General features: G+C 43.6%; 1 protein-coding gene across 1 annotated transcript in view; it reads right to left on the bottom strand.

The window, feature by feature from the left end:
- Positions 1-18,880, bottom strand: part of LOC124619836 (dachshund homolog 1) — a 983,755-nt gene that overhangs the window by 478,932 nt on the left and 485,943 nt on the right. Inside the window, exon 5 of the mRNA XM_047146444.1 lies at positions 4,547-4,606. Within this exon, the coding sequence (XP_047002400.1) occupies positions 4,547-4,606 (60 nt within the window). The remainder of the gene's footprint in view (positions 1-4,546; positions 4,607-18,880) is intronic.

Genomic DNA, 18,880 nt, shown 5'->3' on the forward strand with positions numbered 1-18,880 from the left:
TGATGATTAGGACAACACAACACCAAGTCCCTGAGCGGAGAAAATCTCCAACCCAGCCGGGAATCGAACCCGGGCCCTTAGGATTAACAGTCTGTCACGCTGACCACTCAGCTACCAGGGGCGGACTACGTCGTCCGTGTCGGAATGTCATGTAGAAACTGCGTCTGTTTATGACAATAAACACAAATTGACACAACCATCTATGTCAATCGCTTTCAGTCTCTTCCACAGCTTACACCCTCTGTTTCAGGTTGTGGGTGTTGGAGAAAACAGTTACTTTATTCCCACATATATTTAGTAATAACTTAACACTACACACATGAATGAATTGTGTAGACATGAACAGCACGGAATAACTAACAAAAGCTAAGTCAAAGAATAACTATATCACTGCACGTAAATTAACACTTCACGGAATGTTTATGAAGCACTGTACACTTGTAGGGATCGATTGTCAGAAATAGGTCACTACATGACTCCCCCATTTAATGCTAACGATACCGCTAATTAAATTTCACACGCCGTCCAGCTCTTGTAACTACTTCTTTCTTGAAACCGGGCGGTGCGTCACGTGTGTCAGTGGTTGTCAGGGAGACTAGCGTCACTGTGGGCGAATTTTCTTGTTGTGGCGTTAATGTTGAGACACTTGATGTGGGATACATTTCAATTAACCTGTCGGCCGTTTGTGCCAGTGCGTTTAAATCGCCTGCTCATACCGTGAGAATTTTTTGAGTATCTGACGGCAACCGAGACAACCATATATTTCGCAGCACATCAGTTACAATGTTACTTGCCAGTGTGCGCAAACGTCGTAAGAGTTGTGATGGAGTGCGATCTCCCGAGTTCTTCAGTGCGCAGTAGCTTCTCTAGCCGTTTTGCTTCTGATTGTGACAAACGCGTTATTAATGCGTTTTTAATGGATGCATAACGATCGGTATCCGGTGGTGCGGCTAGGATATCTTCTACTTCTGCTGCTAGATCTTCTGTAAGTGCTGCAACCACATAGCTGTACTTAGTTTCGTCCGCCGATATTTGTGCGAGGACGAATTGGCTTTCTAACTGGGCAAACCACAATAGAGGATTATGTAACCAGAATGGTGGAGGTTTTATCGTCACCCTGTTAATTGCACTGCTGGCTTCAGGTTGAATTGAGACTGGCGAATCGGTCATTATCGTGCTGAAACGAGCGCGACGCGGAAGTTACAAACGTGAACGTCGCGGAACTTAGTTAAACGCTGAAGTCGACGCGGATGTTAACGTAGTTCGTCTGGTGTCACCAAATGTGGGTGTTGGAGAAAGCAATTCCTTTATTCCCACATATATTTAGCAATAACTTAACACTGCACACATGAATGAATTGTGTAGACATGAACAGCACGGAATAACTAACGAAAGCTAAGTCAAAGAACAACTATATCACTGCTCGTAAATTAACACTTCACGGAATGTTTATGAAGCACTGTACACTTGTAGGGATCGATTGTCAGAAATAGGTCACTACAAGGTGTATCCACATCAAGATGACGGTGTGAGCAACAGCTACGCCCCGTCGAAGAAGCAGAAAGCGACTGATATAGTGAATTCTTTTAATTTGTCTTTTACAATTAATGCCTCTGTAGGTAACCGATGCCTCGTCTTCTGACAACGTCCTATCGATAGAGGTGGCGCAGTGATCAACACAACGGACTCACATTCAGGACAAGGGCGGTTCAATTCTTCGTTCCGCAGTCCGTGTTTAGATTTTGCGTGATTTGCCGAAATCATGTAAGTCAAATGCCGAGATGCTTCCTATGAAAAGGACACTGTCGATTGCCTTGTCTATCGTTCCTTCACTTCCATTTACGTTTAAAATTAGGTACTACATTTAGTAGCAGTAGTAGTTTAATAGTTGTAGTACGCCAAAATCCTGAATGGAAGACTAAAGAAATTCACGATAAAACTAATATCTGAAGAACAATGAGGTTTGATCCGCAGGGTGATCAACTGTTGGCAATGTTTTACACTATAACAAGTTATAGAAAAGAAACGAGAATTCAACAGGGAAACTCATGTTGCTTTTACGGATTTTGAAAAGGCAGAGAAACGCTACAGATCAACGAGGTTATCCATCTCACCTCATAAAAACTATAAGAGCCAATAAACAAACACTGAAATTTTTATAGACGGGGAAATATAATCACAAAGCCAATGAACATAGACAAAGAGTACGATAAGAATGCTATTTTTCTCCCACACTGTTCACTGTATTCATAGAAGAAGTGATTAGCAAATGGAAAGAGCTGAATAAAGACGGAGTATGTTTAGACCGTGAACTAGACTAAATGTAATGTTACATGCAGATGACTTAACTCCGACTGCAGAGAGTGAAAATGGTCTTCAGGTCCCTGGGGGTATATAAGTTCAGCAGATGGCCTCAGGTTGCAACCTAACACTGTCTGTAGATAAAACGAAAGTTATTTCAGTTCAGTTCATACAATTAGTAAGAGGTAAAATTGTCTTGAATAATAGAATCTTGCAGCGAGTTGTACATTTTAAATATCTACGATGCGACATCACTTACGAATATACCCATGCGTGGACCAAAAATTAAATAAATTTACTTCCATATGTGGAATGACCGTTAAAAGTTTGCAGAATAAAGCCAGAAAATAAACACAGATGAAATGTTGTAAAACCTTATAAAACCAAAGCAGTACTAACCGTTACTTTTGGAAGTGAAACATGGGCGACAACATGACACGAGGAAGTAGAATCAAACTAAAGAAATAACTTCTGTAAGAAGAGTGGAATGGTCTAGAAGGGAAGATCGTAAAAGAAAAGAGGATATAAGGTAATATTTTGTAATATATAACCTAAACGAAAAAATAAAGGAATATAGGAGAAAATGGAAGAAACCTGTAGCTCGTATGGGTGGAGAAAGACTACCGATAAAGGCTATCAATTACAAATAAGTAAGAAGTAATATAGGGAGACAGTACAACAGATGGAGTACCATAACAGGCAGTTTGCCTAAAACATGAAGTGAAGAAGAAGAAGAAGATCATCCTTGCTTCATCCCGAGCTTGCGCGCCCTCTGTGATGACTATGCCGTCGACGCGGCGTTAAGCCCTAACCTTCCTTCCCTATCTTACAATATCTGGTAGCTCGTTATGTCTTCTAAGCTAACTAATTTCAAGATACCTCTCCTTAGTACAACGCAGGAACACATCATTCTTGTGGTTTGACAATCCCACTGATTTGTTTTGTTGTTGTCAAATGAGAAGATCTTTTACAGCCAGTCCTCTTATACAAACAATTAATAATACAGTACAGTCAAATAAACATTCAACAGCTAGTTAACAGTAACACAGTCCACAGGCAGAAGTCTGACTATACACACGTTTAAGAGTCTTATATGTTGTAATCCTTCTCCGATAATAAGTTAGTTATTGAAGTCGCCATGTGTAGAAGCTCTCGCAATAGTTTTGGTGTCCTCTTCACCGTATGTGCACAGTTGAGATGGTGTAAAACTGGTGAATTGCAGACGTTTCTGTCAGCAGCCGTGATTGAAGCTCAGGTGTATAATGAGTGGTTTTGAAGCTTCTTGAACATCGGCAGCTGTCTCAACAATGATGTACTAGCACTGAAGAAATACTCGTGCATAAACTCTTTCCCTACTGGTTAAGAAACCCTGTGATTCTTTGTTCCACAATTCTATGGCTTAAGTTCAGGCAGTTTGAAGGAAATAGATAACTGGGTTCCACAGCGGCTGTTTTCTCCATCGTAAGTGGTACTATCCTATACGTCGACCATTTGGTTGCCCCTTAATGTCGCAATGAGCCATTGTGCGGAAACGAGATGATTATGACATCCGCTGAATAAATGTTTCAGGACTGCAAGCGCTGATGTGGAATCGATAAAGTGACGAGCGCTTCTCCCATTTGCTTTTATCATAGCAGGGAAGCTTTACTATGTCTGTCATATCTGCTGTTAGACTTGTGAACTCCAGTGGAGGCGTAAGTCTTCCGTTGCTTACAGGAACAAGAGCACATGAAGATAGGAATGTACGGAAAATACGTTGAGGATCTTCCCTCTAATGTTGCCTGAAGACGGAGTTGAGAATCTCCGTCTATGAACAGCCCATGCTTTTATCCAGCCGGAAGAAAACTCTTATTAAGTAATTTCTTTGTACAGGGAGAAAATACTCTTTAATCCACTTTTCACGTAAGTACCCTCATGACAGGTAAATAATTATCTATCACAAAATCCTCAATGATTCTCCCCTCTCAAATACTTTTTCACACCTTGTTGGAAGCAATATAGTACATAGTGAAATGTAATGTAATCTGAGTGTTAGTTGGTTAGACAACAAGATAATCTAGCTGCGATTAGAATCTAACTACTTGATAGTTAAAGTCCTACAGGTGGTTATAACATGTTAATCACTACTATGAAATCAAGCCACTACATTCCAACATAATGTGTATCAGTGTTTCCGATTACAGGAGGCACACCATTCACACTTTCATTTACAAGCGTTTTTATAGGCACTTATGTTTCTTCCTACCTTTCTAGATGTTTGACGATGTCTTCGTAGGCAGCCCGACAGTTTTCCCAAATACCGGACCTAAAACATGTTATTTGGTGTTATTGCCAGGACGGAAAATTCACACTGCATTTATCGCTCTGGCATGGCCATTAGATATTTAGTGGCCCAGGCAGTTCTATATTTGGGTCATATTCCACTAAATTATACTAATTAATTATATAATATATATCATCATATTCTCTTAATTTAGTGGCTTATGTGTCTTGTCTTATGGTGCTCTACATCAGCAAGCATACTCCAGAGTCATAATGTTACCAATTTCACATGTACATATAAATTGTCTATTTAAATCACTAAAAACAATTTTTCAAGCATTTTACATTGGAATTTCATCCAAGACTTCTATGCAGTGTGCCACTCAAATTTCACAGCGTATTCAGTTATCACATTCCAAAACGATGAGAGGTAGCAAGAATTACAGTTTCATTGTATAACGCTTTGCGCTATGTTATTGCCGTGTTGCATCAGTTTCACGGAGAGCATTCTCAGTGAAAAATAGATTGTCAGAACGTCAAATTTATTTTTTGCGAGATTAGATGGGACGTGAGACCGACCAATATCGAACACTGGTGTCATTTAACTGCTCTCTCTTTCACCAACTCAGAAACTTCATGTGCTTTCTGCAAGCTGCGATCTTCTAGAGATGTAATCGTTCGGGAGCAGGAACTTCACGAAACTTCTAGAGAAGTTTTCCGTACGGAAGACTACGCCTTCCTTTTGCTACATTACGTCCAAGTTCATTTCTGACCTGAAGAAAACGCCCGATTCGATAATAAAACGCTCACGGATCGGGAATATACTGGTATTGCCTCTGAGAGCAGTGTGAACATTGTTCATTGGTGACTTAATTTATACGAACAGTGTACTTCTTCAGGAGTCTAGAAATCGACTGCGCTCTCCTGTTCACCTTTATCCCACTTACATTTTCGTTCATTTTACATCGATTCCTTCACTACGACGAGACGTTCAGTGGACTGTATTTCTGTGCATATTTCTGAGTTCTGCGGACTTTTTTGCACTTTTTTTTAGTGACGAAGCATTTCCGTGAACACCAATGTCGCTAGCAAACATTTTCGAAGAGTTACTTATACTGTCTGTTGCATTGTACAGTGAATGTACAGCGCTACAGCTGTCCCATCACTTAACGTGACATACTGCGGAATACGTCTATCTTTCTGACCACCTTCCTTCATCCAAGGCAACATATCAGATCTCATAAGTAAAGACTTGGGAGCACTTGGTGTACTGCCATGTTTCGGAGGGTCTGTACAAGCATCACCCTTATTATTGGCAGGACCTTGTAGTGCCATCTCTCTTGAGATTGATTCTTGGGACAAATAACCAAGAATCTACCACCCACTGTCTACCTATGGGCGATGGCGTCTAATGAAGGAGGGAAGGCGTGCTTCGTTTTGTATGAGCAGTAACGTAGAGAATATGGAATCGATCATCAATACAACTCCTTAAATTCCGGCAGACGAAGTCGCGGAGGTTGTATTCTAAGCCGTATGGCAGCAGATGTCCTATCAACACAGAGAGGGAAGTGTCATTTTTCTCTTATGACGGTTGAAGCTTTTATTCTCCTATATGCAATTTTGCCGTCGCACAATTGTCAAGCATTTTACAAACTTACAATACAACGTATCCCTGATACGTTTATTGTGTGAAAGACGTTCAATAAGAAAGGCAACACTTTTCTTTGTGGAAGCAGGTTCGTTTTATTTATCGTTCCAGCAGACCGTATTATTCTCCAGTCTTTGACTACAAAACCCTATGTTTCAACATAATCTCCATTCAGTGCGACAGCCTTACGCTATCTTACTAGGAGGGTCTGTATGTCCTCATGGTTCCACTCTACTAGTCGACGTCGGATCCAGCGTCTTGCTGCATCAAAACGTCCCTATCACCCAGGCACGGTACTGCGTCCCGCGGAATGTATCCTTCACTGGGCCAAACAAATGGAGGTCGGAAGTTGAGAGATCATGTCTATAGGGTGGATGAGGAAGACTAGTCCAGTGAAGTTTTGTGAACTCCTCTCAGGTACGCAGACTTGTGTGAGGCAGTGCGTCATGGAGAAGGAGAGGTTCCTCTGCATTTTTTTGGCGACAAACAAGCTGAACTCGTTTCTTTAATTCCCTGAGGATAACACTGCACGAGTTACAGCTTTGTGCGGCCGACCAGCAAGCGCGAGAACGGACAGGTTAGCACGACCTAGCTGCGATTATGACGATTCACCGTGCTTTTGTTTACTGCCAGTTATCCGTAGAAGTCCTCCTTGCCGAGTGGGTAAAATTCATAAATCGGCCATTGCGGAATATGCACATCAGTCCGGTGACCATGTAGTTAAGTTTTCTGAAACTACAGTTTTAAGTTGCTACCACGAACTATTATCCACGACTGTATAGGGAGGCTATTGAAATTTGTAAACATGAAGATAATTTTAATAGAAAAGAAAAGGCCTTGAAATAAAGCGAGATATGGACAGTGGCGTTACAGAATCGATAAGTGATTTTTATCTATGACGGACTATATCGATAGTTACATTTTATCTTTTTTGACTAGTTTTCTCTCTGCTACTATGTGCAAGCTAGACCACGCCCACTTGCCTCGGTATTTAGGCCGCTCTCCGACGCCCGACTCGTCAGTCAGCAGGACTCAACAGGACCAGCCACACCTCTGAGGATGTCCAACGTAGTGTTGGACGAAACGTTAGGAATAGAAGTATTCCATGGACCATGGCCATATAACCCGGAAGAATTATCAACAACAGTACCATCCGGTCGTGAAAGCCTTCATTGTATGATTATTCTACAGGCTATTTTCTAACTAATTTACGTTAAATTTCTTTTTATTTGTAGGAATCTAGCACACAAATATTCGCAGTTGTACCACTAGGTTCTTCATATGTGCAGGACACACAACGACGGGAGATGGGTGCCGAACGAGTGACTCCGACTTTACGAGTCAACGCAAGTGCCACCAACTGACAACAACAAGCAACTCCGACACTACTCCTAAACAGTATCCGATGTAAATTTGCAGCGGTGTTAATGACGATGACTTGTTTAGTCAAAATGACAGTAAGGACAGAAGGATGTTTAGGCACCAATTACACAGTTCTCGGCTTCTTTCCACATCTCTTTTCTTGTCACAGGCGCTACAGACCGCGAGGGTTACTTTTTTGATTAGCTGCTCGTCTGTGGGACAAATAAAAAAGGACGAAAGCAAACTCTCTCAGGAGGAAGAACGAATGAAAAATGGAGTGGCGTAATGAAGGTGCGGCTGAGGAGTGGAGGAGATGAGGCAGGGAGACGAGAGATGATTGATTCTTGTTGGTCTTTTGCCGTCAGTTCCTCGGACTATATGAGCGTAGAAGATTGGGGAGGATGCCCGAGTATTGACTGTGTAAATATTACGGGCTCTGTTTGTATACAAAGAGACAAGGAATATATCATTCTGTCTACCTGCGTCCCGGGCCCGGGCGCCGTTAACGCGCCCCGCAACCCTCTCGGCGCGCAACCCCCTCGTCCGCAAGGGGTAGCCGTGGGGAAACACGGGGACGTCCGCAGCAGCGCGGCGCTGCAGATCGTGCCCGCGAAACATCCCTTCCGTTCTCTCCGAAGACCGACAAGGAGAAACTCGCGGCAAAGGAAAAGAAGGGGGTGAACCGCGCGTGTGCGAGTTGATTATCATTTCATCACTTTGCTTTTAATTAAAATGCAAATCTTTCATAAGAAGGATTACAGGAGGGGTAAAGGGGGTAGGGTGGGGGACGGAGGAGGGGGGTGGGCGGGGGCGGGGAGGGGGGGGGGATGCTGCGGCTGCCGTCGCGGGGGCGGACGGAGCCGAAGGAGGCGGCAGCGAGACGCGCCATGCAGAACGCGGCAATCCGTGAGAAAGCGGCGCGGGCGCACGGCCGCCCCCGCGCCGAGCCGCGCCGCGTCCTGACCCCAGTGATTAATCCACGGTGGCAGCCAGCCGACGCATTCATCTCTGTCACCCACACGACGCACACGCACACGCACGCACGCACACACACACACACGCACACACACACACACACACACACACACGCACATACACACTCCTTATTCCAAACCTCCCCTTCCCCGCCTCCTTCTTCCACCCCCACCCCCTTCCCATCATCCTGTACGTATCTGGCCACTACAGAAACAGAACGCTACTTGCTGATTAGTTGTGTCTCTACGAGGTACAAATAACTCTATTATGCCATTTTGGAGTCGAGTCTCACACCTTATTACACCTTTGAGACACAGAGGGCGATTCCGTGAAGATGTTACACACTTTCAGTTATGATACAGAGATGCTTTTTTATACCAGTCTCTGATCACAAATGAATTCTTTAGACGATGACCGGTTTCAGTCTGTAATGACCATCTTCAGATCTTTTCTACACCATGTCCTGAAATGATACGGCCATAATGGCATCTTCAAAACATATAATCAGCATAGCATCGTCACATAGATTTAAAATATGGTGTAGAAATTAAAATCTACGTGACGATGCTATGCTGATTATATTTATATGTTTTGACGATGCCATTGTGGCCGTATCACTTTAGGACATGGTGTAAAAAAGATCTGAAGATGGTCATTACAGACTGAAACCGGTCATCGTCTAAAGAATTCATTTGTGATCAGAGACTGGTATAAAAAAGGATTTTACAGTATTATTGCACTGTCAGAGGTATCAGAATTAATTTCGCTTATAACTTTCGCCTCTGTCGTTATCGGACCAGGATCCATTACCTCAAATCGATACACTTACATTTCTGCATCATCGTTGAAAGTTTGTACCATCGTCACGGAATCACCCTGTGTAGGGTGTACGACTATTATAGGTACAAACAAAATGGAAGAGTAGGGGGCAATGAAACAAGCAAATAATCCTAATGAACATAGGCCCGTAAACCAATGGTCTCCCCGGTACGACGTATGCACTAGTGCAATCATGCCAGTGCTGTAGCACTGTAGGTTAATGTTGCAGCTTCGCTGCTGATACATCCTCACAATTACTTGAATACTTTACTTTCATTGATGTGTGCGCTATCGGTCGGCCGCACTTACAAACATGCGCGCCGTCAGTTACTCAGCCGCGTTTCCTACGGTTGTCACCCCGGCACTGGGGCGCTGCCACGAACGATTACTCCGTTGCCAATGGGATGCAAGAATCCCATGTGCGGAGCTCAGCGGCGGGTATACTTACGTTAGAACATTCATACACTGAGCCCATTTGGTGCTTTTGCCAGTAGGATAACATTTACAGACTTTCATAGCCGGCCGCGGTGGCCAAGCCGTTTTAGGCGCTAGTCCGGAACCGCGCGACTGCTACGGCCGCAAGTTCGAATCCTGCCTCGGGCATGGATGTGTGTGATGTCCTTAGGTTAGTTAGGTTTAAGTAGTTCTAAGTTCTAGGGGACTGATGACCTCAGATGTTAAGTCCCATAGTGCTCAGAGCCATTTGAACCATTTTTAGACTTTCATAGTGGCCGGGATCTCTAAATATGCAGTGCATTGAAGAGAGACAGATTTATAAATCTTTTGTATCTGTATTTGTTCGTACATTCAGCTCTACTGTTAGCAACTGACGCTGAAACTTCAGAAGCAAAGTTAAGTATTACTATTGCTACTTGATATTAGACGTAGCATAAATTAATATCTGAATTCTCTGTCCATGAAAAGCATCTGTTCCTCGCTCCTGTATCCACTAAAGAACCACACAACGTGCAATGGAAGACAGTATGAAGCGAAGAGTGACCTTGAAGCAACCAATCATATTTCAAGTTCCGGGCCAGGCCAGCGATTGGGAGCAGCGAGACTGCAACATAAACGCGGCCTTATGTTCTGCGTACCAGTTCCCACAATGAGCAGCAAACGCAGTGTGCACATGTCGTATCTGAACTGGTTGCCATGGCTCCAGACACTTCTCAAACGAAACAGTGACTCGTATGCACTTCATGTGTGGGCATTACCCATGGGAGACAGCGTGATTATATCACGCAAAAGAATATGGGAATGATTGACAGAGAGTCGTGCACGTGTTGCTACTTGCCTGATTAGTGATGGTATTGTGAAAATCCACATCTCACACATTTGGGCTTATGGGAACCCAAGTGGTACCATCGACATGGCACGCTAGCGTTAACATTTAGGAAGGTGTCGTTGGTGATCGGGCAACATTTCCTACCTGGCCAGCTAATCTTATGTACCGTCGTTTACGGCAGCACAAGCGCCAGCCGGGGTGGACGAGCGGTTCTAGGCGCTTCAGTCTGGAGCCGCGCGACCGCTACGGTCGCAGGTTCGAATCCTGCTTCGGGCATGGATGTGTGTGAAGTCCTTAGGTTAGTTGGGTTTAAGTAGTTCTAAGTTCTAGGGGACTGATGGCCTCAGAAGTTAAGTCCCATAGTGCTCAGAGCCATTTGAACCATTTTTGAACCTGTATTGTCGTTCTCACACTCTGTGCCTCTTTTCTCACTTAGATCTTGTCTTCCGTGACTTTGTTGGGAGATAGGAGGCACGGTCAGTATACGTAATAAATTTCGCTTTCCACTTTTACCTATGTAGCTGTTCAGTGACTGAGATCCCTTGAGCAGCAGGGTCTTATCTACCGTACAAGTGAAATTGACAGCCACGTAGCGTGGGAAATTTTTTGCTGAAAATCTAGAAAATTCAATAAACTGGTTTTTCTGCCGTTTCACGATCATAACGGTTATACTCCTCACCAGTGTAATGATATCCTTGCTGTCAAACGGCAATCGGAACGCCTACGTACACGGGAGGCTTCTAGAATGTTGTAGAGATAGGCTCAGTAACATTGGATATGCCTGTTTCTATATCTGACGTCGTGGTCAGTGGAAACGTTCGATCTCAGAATCACCTACCGAACTTAAGCTATTTGGCAACCTAGAATATTTTGCCCGTGATGGCGGCAGCGATTAGCTATGAGGTCACAGCACTGTACGAACAATTAATTTACAATTAATGGCCCCTGTGCTTGAGAAACGGGTTCCAGATTCTACGTGCTGCTCACACAACACACTTGACATCTTTTGTGGCTGTTCATCAGCGATACCGTTGCTTTAGCTCTTTGCCAGTCTCCGAGACAATCCCCTCTGTCACGAAAGAAAATACGTTTTCCCGCTAAAAATTCCCTTCGTGGGAGACGTTTGGCTCTTTGCGCCTCCGCGCTCCCGGCGTATTTTCGCCGCTCGCACGAGATAAATCATAATCGGACGAGTCGTGAAGAACGCCCCAGATGGTAAGTTGGCGCCTTTCTATGCGAGACGCGCGCTCGGGGCCGTTGCGTTAATCTCACTTCATCAGGCGCCGGCCTTTCCGTCGCTACCTCCTCCGGTAAACAGAATTAGCCAGTCAGCCTCTGCGACACCCCAGACAACAGCTCGCTCAGCGACTCTCCGAATTTTTTTCTTTCTCTCTTCTTCTGTTAACAACGGGCTTTGTCATAACGTGGCTGAAGGTACGAACGTGAAAAAATGAGCCTGTTCTGAGAAGAAAGACACAGCTGCTGCTCCTCTAGATCTTTGGCTGAAAACGCATACTTCATGCACTGGGTATTCTAGCGAGTTCCGATCTGATCGATCATGTATTCATTTCTCGTAGAAACGACGTTAGACGTCTCGCTTCTTACTGTACGAAACCATGAGACCTGTGGTTGCTTTCCACTTATACAGGGGATGCCCAGATGGTTGGTCGATATTCAGGGGTATGACAGGAACTACCATTCGAAACATATAAGTGTAGAAAATATGGGCTCTAAAATTGATAAAATTGATAACGTAAGAGCTATGAGCACTTGTTCATCTTCGCTACTGTCAAACAAGTACATTTTACTGAACAAGTGCGCTTAGCTCTGAAGAAGGTTAGACCAATGTTTAATGACCTTTTATTTTTTGGTTCCTCACAAAACATGGAAAGTAAAGAGCTTTCAGCAGAAGAGATTTGTTTCACAGTAGCTCTTAAGGTTTGCATCTTACAGGTATGCATCTTAAAGTGATTCACGTCACATCCCTTAATACTGAGCCGGCCGGAGTGGCCGAGCGGTTCTAGGCGTTACAGTCCGGAACCACGCGACCGCTATGATCCCAGGTTCGAATCCTGCCTCGGGCATGGATGTGTGTGATGTCCTTAGGTTAGTTAGATTTAAGTAGGTCTAAGTTCTAGGGGACTGATGACCACAGCAGTTAAGTCCCATAGTGCTCAGAGCCATTTTTGAACCTTAATACTGAACATTTCTCCTCGGGTACCCTGGATCTCGCTCTGCTTCTTTTACTTTTTTAATTTTTTACTTTAGTTTTTATTGATGAATGTCACCTTAGGATCGCGCTACTACTTAATTTTGTCCTCCTTATCAGGAGCTCCCACTGTCTCCAATACTCCTCCATAACGTAGTTTTGCTGTTGCTTTTGTTCTTCCGTTCATTTCCTTCCGGTCTCTAGTTTCTCTTTCGATTTTTAACCCTTTCAGACTTTCTTGTCAGTTTCGAAATATGTTCACTCTAACATGAGGCCTTCCGGGGTGTTGGACCTTTGCAAATCTTTCTGAGGTTCTTTAATCCACGTTGTCGTGGTCTTCTTGTTCCAGAGGTAATACAATATTTGTTTAGTTAGTCTATCCACTCCCAACAAATGTCCACGAAATATCAACCTCCTTTTCTTCCTGCTCTCCGAGACCTCCGCACATTCTGGTGGATTTCTTTGTTGCTCCGAAATTTTCAGAAGGGCTCCGTGTGGATCGCACCCGCGATCTTTTGTAGGTTTCTCCTTTCCGGTATCTCCTTGTTCATCGACAGGCATTCACTAGCGTACAGGCATTCTGTTTTGAGCACAGTGTTATAGCGCCTTATTTTGGAATGCCAGGACATGCACCGTCTGATATAAAAGTTTTTAGTAAGACCATATGCACTCTCCATTTTTGAGATTCAATCGCCTATCACACCTTTTTCTAATCGAATTTCTTATAGTAAGTTAGGTTAGCGAGAAATGGGGAGGCACCAATAAGATTCGTAGAAGGAAGATTACTGGTTAATGTTTTGTCGACGTCTCGGTCAAAGGCAATACGACATTCGCTCAGATCGACAATAAAGTGTGAAAGAAGCTCAATTTGCATGGACTATAACTGTGGAACTCCCATCGTCACTTTACTAGCTACTAGTGCATGACGTATAATCTCACTAAGTGGCGAATGGTTTTCAAAGTTCGTTCCTAACATGATCGAGAGCAACGGAGAAACACGGAAAAGAACCTGTATTTAATGAACAGTTGGATAAGCAGCAATTTCAACATAATTCAAAACATAACATTAAAATTCTGTGTACACCAAGGATCATCTCCGATTAAAGTACTTTTCAGCTCAGTTTCAAAATAACTCGTGAGATCCAATACTAGGAATTTGAAAATAAGCACGTAATTCTTGCGAAAAACAATAACAGTCTGCAAGTATAATATGAAATGTTGCCTGAACTAATAGCTCCTCTATCTGGAACGACGGAAAAGCGTTGAATGAAAAAAGTGGATATTATTTTATCCGCGATGGCATCTGAACAGGATTTCTCGTACAATACTGGTATGTCGCTTGCAGCTCAGTCCGTCTCACGGTTAGGTATGTCACATATACATGAATCAGATCTCTATCAGAAGTCCTCGCTGCCCCCAGACGACTGGTCTAGGTCTGAAACTCTTGACGATGAAATAAACTGTTCATTCAAAAAGTGTGGCTTGCTGCAGTTATGTTACTTAAGAAATGTTCGCCTTGATAACACGGACAGACATCAACGTAGAAGGCAAAAGGGAAAGAACAGAAAATAAGAGATTTCAGTAACAGCAGGAACTTCATTAAGGACGATTTCTGTATTACTATGCAGACCACGAAACTGGAGTTCTTTTTTCCAAGTGCCGTTCCCAGTGAATCACAAGGAGAGGGTGACAGCAGACTCAGATATACCGAAGCGGAAGCTCACGACGGTAATTTGATAGCTTTAGGAGGCCGGGCGTCCAGAGGAAAGCTGCCAGCGCCCCAGAAATTGGATAAGAGGCGCAAGCAGCGAGGGAGCGAAAAGGTAGACACGGGAAGAGTCCTCGTCGCCGGCTACGCCGATTGTCTAACTGAGTTAAGATGGTGGAGGGGGGCAGGGGAGGCCAAAAGAATTTTGTCGAGTGTCTGCTGGAAGCGGGCTAAGTGGATTTGCGAGCTTAAAGCCGTACGACTGGCGCCTCGGGGCGGTAGAGCGATGTCTGCACGGGTGTCGTAGCAGTGGGTCGCGACCTCTGACCCTGTAGGACCAGGGGTCTCACCGACTCCGAACACCTGTCGACTCTCCCGCTACTGATGGCTCGACCTCCACGTGAGCAGTATTCCTGTCCTTGACAACGGTAACTACTGTCAACTGCGTGAAGGTTAGTCACTTAAACGAGGCCCTTCGATGTCATAACTTGGAACAGCGATACTGTGTCTTGCTTGAGGATTTCTGGGGTGGAAGGGCGCAGCTTATTACATTCGATGTAAAGTCACCGACGTATCAGGACCCCAACAAGAAGACCGTTGGATTCGTGTCAGAACTAGTTCTGGTAGAGGTAAGGAAGTGGGGTCTATTAGACAGTCTTGAATACGAGTACGAGGATATACAGTCAATGGACCATACTCTGTGAGTGAAGCAGACAGCTAAGGGGAGTGTACTGAAGGATATAAACAGACTCTCTGACAAGGCCACAGAGTGGCTAAATAATATGTTTAATTATGGAAAATGAAGGTGGAGAAGGGAGAAGCGAAAGGGAAACGAAGGAACTATTGATATCAGCTGCATCGGGCCTTAATGCAGAATCAGCAGTGGCGAGTAAAAATATGTGCTGGACCGAGATTCGAACTCGGGATCTCCTGCTTACGAGGCAGGTGCGTTAGCCGCTTTTTTTTCATTTAGTTCGTTGTTGATCGTTGTGTTTGGTCGCTGCGGACGTCACATGACATCGGTTCAGGTTCGTTGTTGATCCTTTCACTCAGTTTTTTTTTTTTTTTTCAGAGGCCAACCAGCTCTCTGACCCAACACGCTGAGCTACCGTGCCGGCATCCGCTGGGCCACTCGCACACACCGTTTATCGTCACTGCGCGGACTATCTCGCCACTCCTCCCAGCGGAACCACATTCGCACCTAGAGCCTCTTTTCACAGTCTCCGTTCATGTCCTCCATGCTCGCTACATTTGAGATTCCCGCAAGAGGTCCAACGCGATTGTGCATCCACACTGAAGGTGGTGGATTCATTGTCCATAGAGGCGACCCAATATACGAATGCCTGGTGTCTGTTCTACCACACATGTCCGAAAGAGCAGACATCATGCATTCATTTAATAAGTGTAGTATTGTACAGCGTCATAAGAGCATATGTAAAGAATATTGCAACTCAGTACAGAGCTATAAGAATAATATAGTTAATGCATTATGTGGTGATCGCCTTTGCAAATGCCGAAAGAATAAATAAATAAAAATAATAATAAATCGACTGATGCAATAGTAGCTTCAGGTGCTCCACAGTGTAATTTTAAATATGAAAGAGTTGGAAGACCAAATAACGATAACGGAATTCTTGCAGGTGGTGCTCTTATCTGTCTGAAAAAAGCTGCACGAATATTCAGTCAGATTTTGATAAGATTTGGTAGTGGCGCAAACATTAGTAAATTGCTTTAAACGTTACGAAATATAAAATTGTTCACGTAATAAAACTCTCAAAAGCAGTATATCAATGAATCACAACTGGAAATAGTATACTCATAGAAATATCTCGGTCTAATGATCTGTGGGAATATGAAATAGAATGACAAGCTAAAGCAGGTGACAGACTTCGATTTATTGGGGCGATACTGGCAAAATCTAACAAGTCTACAAAGGAAAAGCACTATTAAAAAGAACTCATCCTAGAAATTACTCAAGTGTGTGTGTGTGTGTGTGTGTGTGTGTGTGTGTGTGTGTGTGTGTGTTTGTCTGTCTGTGTGTGTGTGTGTGGAGTGTGGGGTGGGGTGGGGGTACACCAGATATAATTAACAGGAGGTATTGAACGAATACAAATAAGGACATGTTTTGTTTGAGCCTCATGGTAAGTTGGTTCAAATGGCTCAGAGCACTATGGGACTCAACTGCTGAGGTCATTAGTCCCCTAGAACTTAGAACTAGTTAAACCTAACTAACCTAAGGACATCACAAATATCCATGCCCGAGGCAGGATTCGAACCTGCGACCGTAGCGGTCTTGCGGTTCCAGACTGCAGCGCCTTTAACCGCACGGCCACTTCGGCCGGCCATGGTAAGTCATACCCTGAAAAAGCTAGACGTGTTGGAAGATTTAATATAAATCGGAGGAGCAGTTCCGAGCTGGAGACGGATGGAAAGTATAAAGCAGTCTACCAGAAACTGGAAAGAATTTCGGAGGCCATGGCTTGCAGGTGGCTCACGTTTGTTGGTCATCTATACCGAATGAACGAAACATAGACTAACCAAACAAAATATTCACCCATTTCTCGAAGAAGAAGGAGCTGTTAACATGGATTAAGGAAATTAGGAATGATTTATAGGTTCTTCCTCATGTTTTTGTTTCCTATTCTGTCTTCCGTAATATCCGTTAGCTGTTGATTAAGTTTCTTGATAAGGGTTGGAATCTAAATATTTTGGAGCATATTTCCACAGAGCATCTTCTCTATTTGTGGAATTACTTAAGGAACATTCAGGATGGCAAGATTACGTAAACAAGCCTGAATCCTCTTACACGAACAGTTTCTGTCGTTATTTGGTTTTATTTTAGCGAGTGAGGTAATCGAGTCAATCGAACATACTGAACGTATTTCTGTGCGAATTAGAAAATGTTTTCCAGGAAAAAATTGAGCTGGGTTCTCAAACTAACGGTTTCCGACTAACAGTCTTCAACTCTCGTGCCAACTTACTGAAAAATGGATGCTGCTCAGGGCTTTTCTTCTTTTTTTAACTGTGCTCGGGGCATAAGCTCTCAACTGCATCATCATTACCCAATCTCGTCTTCACTAAATGGGCTCTCCCTTACGCCAAAGTTCAATGTCTACTTCAAAATTACTAACGAACGCTCTCAACCAATCACTGCTTCGCTAGATAGCGTAAATTAATTTTCTGTCGTACCTTGGCAGAAAATTCTTCTCGTCTGTGCTGGAGACTTCATTCCTTTCCTTCGTCAATTACGTAACAATGGCAGAGAAGGCGCGTGGCCCTTACCGTGAAGCCCTATTGATTCAACTGTGTGCTCAGCGGTTTAAGGGAGCTATTCTCCGGGGCTTCTTCCTCTCCCCAGGAAAACCGAAATCTGGCACATCCCTTCTATAAGATTATTGTGTGTTGTTTAAGCGTAATACAATTTTCCAGCTTGGCGATACTTTGGCGACAGATTTTTCTGCATCGCAGACAGTTCGTGCCTCACTTAAAAGAGGTCCCTTGCGTTCGCTAATGTTAGGAGTAGCACACCGGTGTCACGGGACCCACTTGCACTTTTTCAAGCACGAAATTCGAACAACGTGTGTGATGCGAAGATATCTTTAAATCTATGGTGCAGCTATTTCGTGACGCACAACGTGCTACATAATTATATGCAGTAGATTAAAATACCCTGAATTTTCATGACACATGATCTATTACAGGTGAAACTGCGACTCGTCTGGGATAATCACGGTCCTATCTGCCTCCGTAACTTAATGGTTAGCGTGTCACCATCTTCGGCCCATCGTAACGTGAAAGAAACATCGAGGCATGAGAAACTTCTCAAAGTATATACATATGATTCAGACGAACAATGTGACTGACAGTTTCTATCAGAACAACACCCAATGAGAGAATGAGACTGGCCACGCGTTCTGTTGTGTTCACTGCTGAGATAATGTTCTAGTATCTTTCACGTCGGTTACCACAAACAGCTGTGAAAAACGCTACCAGTAACGTTACTCTTATGATTCATTTTCGTTGTGTGCTTCGTTTCTCCATGCGAGATGTTTACTTTGCATATAAGACTGCCTGAATCTAACAGTGGAAGTGCGCTGGCTAGTTATTATGCAATTACTATCCTGCTAAGCTATCTCGTTGCTATATTTTACCAGAAAATCTGGCAAGGCAGTCAGAGCGAAACTGTACAGAGATGTTAACGCTCAGTAATGTAGCCAACGAAATGTAGTGAGTCTGAGGGTAGAAACATCACCATTTATTCGATTACACAATCAAAGACATCGCTGTCTTCATATATATATATATATATAT

This window comes from Schistocerca americana, chromosome 6 (assembly GCF_021461395.2).
Source record: "Schistocerca americana isolate TAMUIC-IGC-003095 chromosome 6, iqSchAmer2.1, whole genome shotgun sequence".
Taxonomy (NCBI): domain Eukaryota; kingdom Metazoa; phylum Arthropoda; class Insecta; order Orthoptera; family Acrididae; genus Schistocerca; species Schistocerca americana.